Raw genomic sequence first — 9,546 nt, forward strand, 5'->3', positions numbered from 1 at the left:
TTGGGCCTCTTTCTCAGTCCAATCCAACTTACAGAGTTGTTATTGTAGAGAAAATAGGAGAAGGAAGAAGTAATTGCCTTTGTTTGCCACCTTGGTTTATTTATATATTAAAAAGATAAAGACAAGATAAAAAGAAAGAAAGAAAAGAAATACACAAAGAACTGACTTCCAATCTTCCTCACAAGTATAAACAAATTTAATAATTCCTCACCCTCAGGTTGAACAGATATCTTCCAATAGGAAGGAATGTCTGTAGCAGAGGTGGGTTTCAGCAGGTTCTGACCAGTTCTAGGGAACCGGTAGCGGAAATTTTGAGTAGTTCGGAAAACCGGTAGTAAAAATTCTGACTAGCTCCACCCCCCTCTATTCTCTGCCTCCTGAGTCCCAGCTGATCGGGAGGAAATGGGGATTTTACAGTATCCTTCCCCTGCCACGCCCACCAAGCCACGCCCACCAAGCGATACCAAGCCCATCAAGCCACACCCACAGAACCGGTAGTAACCCACCACTGGTTTGTAGCATAGGAGTGAACTGTGGGGTTTGCTTTCTTGGAGATGTTTCATTATCCAGCTAAGTAATGTCATCAGTGTTAGCGAGAGTGGAGTTTTTTCCTGTTTATATATATATATATATATATATATATATATATATATATATATATATATATATATATATATATATATATATATATATATATATGTTTTCTGAGGTTTTCACGGGTGTTTGTATATAGGTCTTTGGTTGTTCGGGTTTTCTCCCGTGTAAAATTGGAAGTGTCTTGGCGACGTTTGCTCCCAGAAGCACGAAGCTGAAGCCTGAAGATGACGAATGAGACTTCGTCGAAACGTCGCCAAGACACTTCCAATTTTACACGGGAGAAAACCCGAACAACCAAAGACCTATATATATATATATATATATATATATATATATATATATATATTTGTTTTCTGAGGTTTTCACGGGTGTTTGTATATAGGTCTTTGGTTGTTCGGGTTTCTCCGTGTAAAATTGGAAGTGTCTTGGCGGCGTTTCGATGAAGTCTCATTCGTCATCTTCAGGCTTCAACCGTGCTTCTGGGAGCAATGCTGGGAGCAAAGCGAAGCTGAAGCCTGAAGATGACGAATGAGACTTCGTCGCAACGTCCCCAAGACACTTCCAATTTTACACGGGAGAAAACCCGAACAACCAAAGACCTATATATATATATATATATATATATATATATATATATATATATATATATATATATTTGTTTTCTCAGGTTTTCGCGCGTGTGTCTATGTATGTCTTTGGTTGTTGGGTTTCTCCGTGTAAAATTGGAAGTGTCTTGGCGGCGTTTCGATGAAGTCTCATTCGTCATCTTCAGGCTTCAGCTTCGTGCTTCTGGGAGCAACGAAGCACGAAGCACGAAGCTGAAGCCTGAAGATGACGAATGGGACTTCGTCGGAACGTCGCCAAGACACTTCCAATTTTACACGGGAGAAAACCCCAACAACCAAAGACCTATATATATATATATATATATATATATATATATATATATATATATATATAGTTTTCGCGGGTGTTTGTATGTAGATCTTTGGTTATTCGGGTTTTCTCCCACGTAAAATTGGAAGTGTCTTGGCGACGTTTCGACGAAGTCTCATTCGTCATCTTCAGGCTTCAGCTTCGCTCCCCGACGAAGTCTCATTTGTCACCTTCAGGCTTCAGCTTCGTGCTTCTGGGAGCAATGTGTGATTGCAGCTGTTTCTTCCTTTTTAACTGCTAGTGGGGGTTTGAACTGATTGGGTGGGAGCTTGGCTGTGCTCTGATTGGATGGGGATGTGTCCTGTTTGGGTGGGGACTTGGTTGTGATCAATTTAGTCTGTGTTGCAGGGGGATTTGAGCTGGTGAGCTGCATAGCTGTTGTTTGGCTTTGTGGTGGTGCTACATCTTCAAGATGTAGCACCACCACAAAGCCAAACAACAGCTATGCAGCTCACCAGCTCAAATCCCCTGCAACACAGACTAATCTGAGCACAACCAAGCCCCCACCCCAACAGGGCACACCCCCACCCAAACAGAGCACAAAAAAACCTCCATCCAATCAGAGCACAGCCAAGCTCCCACCCAATCAGTTCAAACCCCCACTAGCAGTTAAAAGGAAGAAACAGCTGCGATCACACATTGCTCCCAGAAGCACGAAGCTGAAGCCTGAAGATGACGAATGAGACTTCGTCGAAACATTGCCAAGACATTTCCAATTTTACACGGGAGAAAACCCAAACAACCAAAGACCTACATACAAACACCCATGAAAACCTCTGAAAACAAATATATATATATATTTGCAGGGGGAAACCCCAAAGACAAAATTGAGTTAGAAAATCAAGGAGTATATGAAATCCCATGAACCGCCTGCCCCATCACATACATTGGACAAACCAACAGAAGAATAAGTGCACGCATTGAAGAACACAAGAACTCAGTCAAAAAAGAGGAACCAACTTCTTCCCTGGTCCAACACCTTAAAGCCACAGGACACGATATTGACTTTAAAAAGACCAGAACTATCGCCAAAACTGAACACTTTAACAACAGAATAATCAGAGAAGCCATCGAGATAGAAACACGCCCACACAGCATGAACAAAAGAGATGATACCTCCCGCCTACCAGCCATTTGGAAACCTGCCCTTATTGACAAACGTGTCCCTAACACGAGGAATGACACCGGACCCACACTCACGAGGTCCACACAGGATGTCACCACCACACATCCACCCAGAAAGCAGACCCAAACCCACACTGATCATGAAGCACGATTAAGGACCAGAAGCCAGACCGCAGCTGCAACATTGGCCATTTCAAACCCCTCCAATCCATACATGCAGCAGACTGACACCCACTGTGAAGATGTGGCACGACCGCGAACATGAAGCCGGACAACAGCTGTGCAGCTCACCAGCTCAAATCCCCCTGCAGCTCAGACTAATCTGAGCACAACCAAGCCCCCACCCAAAGAGGACACACTCCCATCCAATCAGAGCACCCCCAAAAAAACACCCCATCCAATCAGAGCACAGCCAAGCTCCCACCCAATCAGTTCAAACCCCACTAGCAGTTAAAGGAAGAAACAGCTGCAGTCACACATTGCTCCCAGAAGCACGGTTGAAGCCTGAAGATGACGAATGAGACTTCGTCAACGTCGCCAAGACACTTCCAATTTTACGCGGAGAAAACCCGAATAACCAAAGATCTACATATATATATATATATATATATATATATATATATATATATATATATATATATATATATATATATATATATATATATTTATATCCCGCCCTTCTCCGAAGACTCAGGGCGGCTTACACTATGTTAGCAATAGTCTTCATCCATTTGTATATTATATACAAGTCAGCTTATGGCCCCCAACAATCTGGGTCCTCATTTTACCTACCTTATAAAAGATGGAAGGCTGAGTCAACCTTGGGCCTGGTAGGACTTGAACCTGCAGTAACTGCAAGCAGCTGTGTTTATAACAGACTGTCTTACCAGCCTGAGCCACCAGAGGCCCATATATACTATACTTTGCCCTGCCAGTATTTGTGGCGATATAGTTTTCACCTTAGTGGGGCCTTCATTGGGTTACAGTTTTCCATTTGAAACTATGGTAGTGATTGGCACAGCACATTCTTGAGCGCCAACTAGGAGTCAGAATATACAACTTCTTAATCTCACCACACATGGAGAGACTCAGTCTTAGATTCAGCTGGGAAACTGTGACTATCCTAGACCAAACTAAATCCAAAAATGCTAGGTTAAGTCTTTTTAATTCAAAGCTGACCTTGCTGAGAAATTACTTTTCGAAATTTCAATGGAAGAACATTAGTCAGCATTTCTCCATGTCACTGACCTTCCAGTATCATTGGGAAAGCAAGATGGATTTATTCATTGATTTATTTATTGCATGTATATTCTGCCACAGTCTGGTGGCTCACATGATGGGGGGGAAAAAAACCCCTGAAACATTCACAGTCCGGTTAAAATGCCGTTTGATAATTAAATCATAAAATCCGAAGAAGGTCCAAAGGGTATGATTGTCACTTAGAAGCACGACCTTTTGGCTTTAGCTGTCCCCATCCCACAGCAGTAGGGAATTACAAGGATCTTCTCCTGACCAACGTAGAAAGTTGAGTCAATTCAGGTGGAACACCTGGTTGTACAGGTACCAGGATGTCAAGCTTTACAAGCGCAAGTTGTTGGAGATAGGCAAGGTAAAATAGTCACTGGAATTCCAGATATGCTAGTTTATTGTTGTATTGTTTATTGTTGTTGTTTTTTACTACTGATTCTGTGGGCGTGGCTTGGTGGGCGTGGCAGGGGAAGGATACTGCAAAAGCTCCATTCCCACCCCACTCCAGGGGAAGGATACTGCAACATCCCCATTCCCTCCCCACTCCTGGGGGAAGAATATTGCAAAATCTCCATTCCCACCGCACTGTGAGGCCAGCCAGAGGTGGTATTTGCCAGTTCTCTGAACTGCTCCAAATTTCCGCTACCGGTTCTCCGAACTGCTCCAAATTTCCGCTACCGGTTCTCCAGAACCTGTCAGAACCTGCTGGATTTCACCCCTGTTGTAGGGTAGAAACACAACAGCTTCCGGTATATGCAATCCAGTGCAGTGAGAAGGGTTCAGTACTCTACATTGGAGAAAACAAACAGCCTTTACTGAATGGCTCAGCACAGGAGAAGCAACACCACAGGACCAGAATTGCCAGTGCATTCTTCATTTAAAAGAAAAAGGACATTCTTTTGAGGACAATAATATTCAAATTTTGGACAGGGAAGATACAGCTAGTCCTTGACGTATGACCACAATTCAGCTCAAAATTTGTGTTGCTAAGTTAGGTAGTTGTTAAGTGCATTTTGCCCCATTTTACCACCTTTCTTGCCACGGTTGTTAAGTGAATCACTGCAGTTGTTAAATTAGTCACAGGGTTGTTAAGTGAAAGTGGCTTTCCCATTGACTTTGCTTATCAGAAGGTCGCATCAGGGGATCACGTGACCTTGGGACTCTGCAGTTTCGTAAGTACATATCAGTTGCCTGTGCTATAGAATTTTGATCATGTGACCACAGGGATGCTGCAGCAGTCGTAAGTGTGAAAAATGGTCATAAGCCACTTTTGACCTGATGCTCCCTAATATATCTCCCTTGGGCCCACTTTACTGCTATTTTCTCTCTCCTGGAGTTGATTAGCCCTGCCTACCTCTGCAATCAGAAAGGAACTGGCATATCCCAACCAATCCAACCCTCCTCTTGGTTTATAACTACAGGTAGGCCTTGACTTACAACAGTTCATTTAGGGACCATTCAAAGTTAAAACAGCACTGAAAAAAATGACTTATGACCACTTTTCACATTTACAATCTTTGTAGCAGCCCCATGGTCATGTAATCCAAAATACAAATGCTTGGCAAAACTGGTTCATACTTATGACCATTGCTGTGTCCCAAAGTCATGTGGTCCCCTTTTTAAATCAATGGGGAAGCATTGATTTAACCCTGTTAAGGCCTGGAGGAATGTTGTCCATGGGGTCGCGATGGGTCGGACACGACTTCGCAACTAACAACAACAAAAGCTAACTTATCAGCTGCAGAGATTCACTTAACAACTGTAGCAAGGAAGGTCATAAAATGGGCAAAACTCACTTAACAGCAGAATTGTACCATATTAATGTATGGTACATTAATATCCTATTTAATACATATAGTCCTCAACATGCAACCATTTGTTTAACAACTGTTTGAAATTACAACTACACTGAAAAAGTGACTTTATGACCAGATCCTTGCAATTATGAGTGTCATAAGTGAGCAAAACTTGGCCAGTGAACCAAATTCGGGCACTTGGCAACTGGTTTACAACAGTTGCAGCATCTCAGGGGCATGTGATCATGTTACAACCTGGTTTCCAACAAGCAAAGTCAATTAGGGAAAGAGGATTCACTTAATGACCGTGTGATTCACATAACAACTTAGTGATTCAGATAACAACATAGCAGCAAGGTCATAAAATTGGGCGCAACTAGCTTAACAACCTCCTTACTTAGTGAAAGAAATTCTGATTGTTGTTGACTTAATGTTGTTGTAAGTCAAGGATTACCTGTTCAACACTTAAAACCATCTATCGTCCCAGTGGTTGTGAGGAAAAACGCTGTCTGCTTTGTGTGTGTGTGTGTGTGTGTGTGTGTGTATGTGTGTGTGTGTGTGTCAAATAAAAACAAACAGACAAAAAGGTAGAACTCTAATCACATCATTTTGATTTATTTTGACTTATTTTAAACTATATCCCAGGGGTATCAATTCCATAAAATTCTGAATAGGAAAAAACGATATGGAATGCATTCCGGCTTTCTTTGAAAATTTGTAAATACAAATGTAGTTAGAAGAAGTGACAGGACAGAAAGTGGAACTCAAACCAGAACTATTTATATTAGGAATTATAAAAGAAGGTTTAAGTAAAGGGTTAACATATTTAACACTGCATATCGTAACAGCAGCAAGAGTAGTTTATGGCCAACAATGGAAAACATACCAAAAGATTGGGAAATAATAGAAAGTACTTGAATGTGCAGAAGGTGATAGACTGATATTAGAACCGAAAAATAAAGGAGAGACAGAATACTATGAGATTTGGAATAAATTTTACCAATGGTTAGATTTAAGGAATGGAAGTCGGAACAGATAAGAACAAGATGCAATATATGTAATATAGTATATATCTGTAAACATATAAAAGAAGTTAAGTATGTAGGTCTTTGGTTGTTCGGGTTTTCTCCTGCGTAAAATTGGAAGTGTCTTGGCGACGTTTCGACGAAGTCTCATTCGTCATCTTCAGGCTTCAGCTTCGTGCTTCTGGAAGTTAAGTATGTGTATAGAATTAGTAAGTAATAATGTCTACTGAAGATATAAGAAACTTATGCTATATTTTGTATGGCAGAGATATCTCCGAGATGGTTCCACCATGTCCAACTTTTGTTTTAACAATAAAGGTTTAAAATATATATTTAAAAAAAAAAGAAAATTAGAAAATACAGAAGCCTCTTTGGCTCAATCATACAGAACAAAGGTGATGGATTGGTAATCTGTAGAATTCTGAATGAACAGCAATGTATTTATATTTTCAAATACTTTGGCTCAAGGGTAATAGGAGATAGAAAAGATTAAAAAAACAGCCTTTTCTTCTGATGAAGCTTTCTGGCTTTGGGATTATGAAATTGTAATTTATTGTTTACAACCTTCCATCCATCCATCAAAAAAAAAAAAAAGACATTTATGCCAGCTTGGGTAGTACATAAATTTTACCAGTTAAATGGTAGATGATTACTCAATTTAAACCGTTTTAATTGGCTGCCATTCTGAGGTACTAACTGTTTTTCCTTTTCTTTTTTCCTCCCAGTTTCTGCTTTGTTTCTTTCAGCTTGGCATGGTCATTGTCAGTAAATGACATCTGCAGGTAGCCGGCAAACCTATTTACTTAGACATCCTATTCATTTATGCACTTTAGTTATGCAATTTATCTGCTGCCTCAATTCTCACGCGCAGCAGGTGATTTAGAGATACTGAAATAGCAATAAAATAAAATTACATTTTAAAAACAATAACAATATTATAATGACACACAGGGGCACACACGCCGACACACATGCAAGTACACACACACACACACACACACACACACCAATTGTCAAAGCTCTCCTTCTACAGAGGAATTATTGAGTCTGTCATTTGCACCTCTATAACTGTCTGGTTTGGTTCTGCAACCCAACAAGAAAAACACAGACTTCAGAGGATAATTAGAACTGCAGAAAAAATAATTGCTACCAACCTGCCTTCCGTTGAGGACCTGTATACTGCACGAATCAAGAAGAGGGCCGTGAAAATATTTGAAGATCCCTCACATCCAGGACATAAACTGTTTCAACTCCTACCCTCAAAACGACGCTATAGAGCACTGCACACCAGAACAACTAGACACAAGAACAGTTTTTTCCCGAAGGCCATCACTCTGCTAAACAAATAATTCCCTCAACACTGTCAGACTATTTACTGAATCTGCACTACTATTAATCTTCTCATAGTTCCCATCACCAATCTCTTTCCACTTATGACTGTATGACTATAACTTGTTGCTGGCAATCCTTATGATTTATATTGATATATTGATCATCAATTGTGTTGTAAATGTTATACCTTGATGAACGTATCTTTTCTTTTATGTACACTGAGAGCATATGCACCAAGACAAATTCCTTGTGTGTCCAATCACACTTGGCCAATAAAATTCTATTCTATTCTATTCTACTGGAAAAACAAAGTTGTTATCAGTCTCTGAAAAGCTATAATAATAGAGGCAGTCCTGTCTCCCTGTCCTTTGGAGATAGGGGTCTCCAAATGTGGCAACTTTAAGACTTGTGGACTTCCCAGAGTTCCTCAGCCAGCGAAGACCCCTACCCTAGGAGAGGAGCCTCATATTAAGATTCCTTCTGTGAGAAGGGGTACCCTCAGAGCAGGTTGTCCTTCACTTACCCGTATTTTTCGAAGTATAAGACGCACCTTAGTTTTTGGGGAGGAAGATAAGAAAAAATCTGATTGGCAGGTGGATCGGCCTCCGGAATACCTCCAATCAGCTGTTCCCAGAAGTGAATTTTAGCAACAGGTTCCTTGGTTGTGAGCTCTGTGCTTTGCTTTTTTTTTTTTGCTTTTTTTTTTTTTTGCTTTTTTTTCTGCCTCTGAAAGCCTCCAAAACAGAACTTCAGAAAAAAAGCCTCTGAGGCTCAGTTTAGGAGCTTCTTTTCTGAAGCTGTTGGGGGGCTTCTTTTCTGAAGCTCTGTTTGGGGGCTTTATTTTTTCTGAAGCTCTGTTTGGGGGCTTCTTTTCTGAAGCTTCTTTCAGCCTCTGAAACCTCCGTTTGAGAAGCTGAGTGGCTTATACATTCAGGAAGCTTATACATTCGGAGTATAAGACGCACCCAGATTTTCACCCTCTTTTGGGGGGGGGGAAGGTGCGTCTTATACTCCAAAAAATATGTTTGTTTAGTGACCATTCAAAGCTCTGAAAAAAGTGACTTATGACCATTTGCAGCATCCCCGTGGTCACATGATCAGAATTTGGACCCTTGACAACCCACATGTGTTTACCTTGGTTGCAGCCTTCCAGGGTCACGTGATCCCCATTTCCGACCTTCCCAGCAGGCTACTGACAGACAAAGTCAATGGGAAGCCGGAGTTCATTTAATGACTGCATGATTCACTTAACAACTGCAACAACTGGCAAAAAGATGATAAAATCAGGGGGAGACGCAATTAACAACCACAATTGGTTAGCAGTGTAAATTCTGGTTCCAATTGCGGTTATAAATCGAGGACTACCTCAGCCATCTGGGCTGGGCAGATGGAGTTTAATTAGGAAAGGTAGCCTTGCAGATATCCAGGTTATCCTATGAGCTCTGCAAGTTAGTTCAGAAATAAATTCCAGGGAAGATTAAAAACTA

At 41.0% G+C, this 9,546-nt stretch overlaps 1 protein-coding gene across 1 annotated transcript in view; it reads left to right on the forward strand.

Moving 5' to 3' along the window:
- Window positions 1-8,300, forward strand: part of XYLB (xylulokinase) — a 201,322-nt gene extending 193,022 nt beyond the window's left edge. Inside the window, exon 19 of the mRNA XM_058184401.1 lies at window positions 7,453-8,300. Within this exon, the coding sequence (XP_058040384.1) occupies window positions 7,453-7,500 (48 nt within the window). The 3' untranslated portion in view covers window positions 7,501-8,300. The remainder of the gene's footprint in view (window positions 1-7,452) is intronic.
- Window positions 8,301-9,546: the final 1,246 nt, after the last annotated feature.

The sequence above is a fragment of the Ahaetulla prasina genome, chromosome 4 (genome assembly GCF_028640845.1).
Source record: "Ahaetulla prasina isolate Xishuangbanna chromosome 4, ASM2864084v1, whole genome shotgun sequence".
Taxonomy (NCBI): Eukaryota; Metazoa; Chordata; class Lepidosauria; order Squamata; family Colubridae; genus Ahaetulla; species Ahaetulla prasina.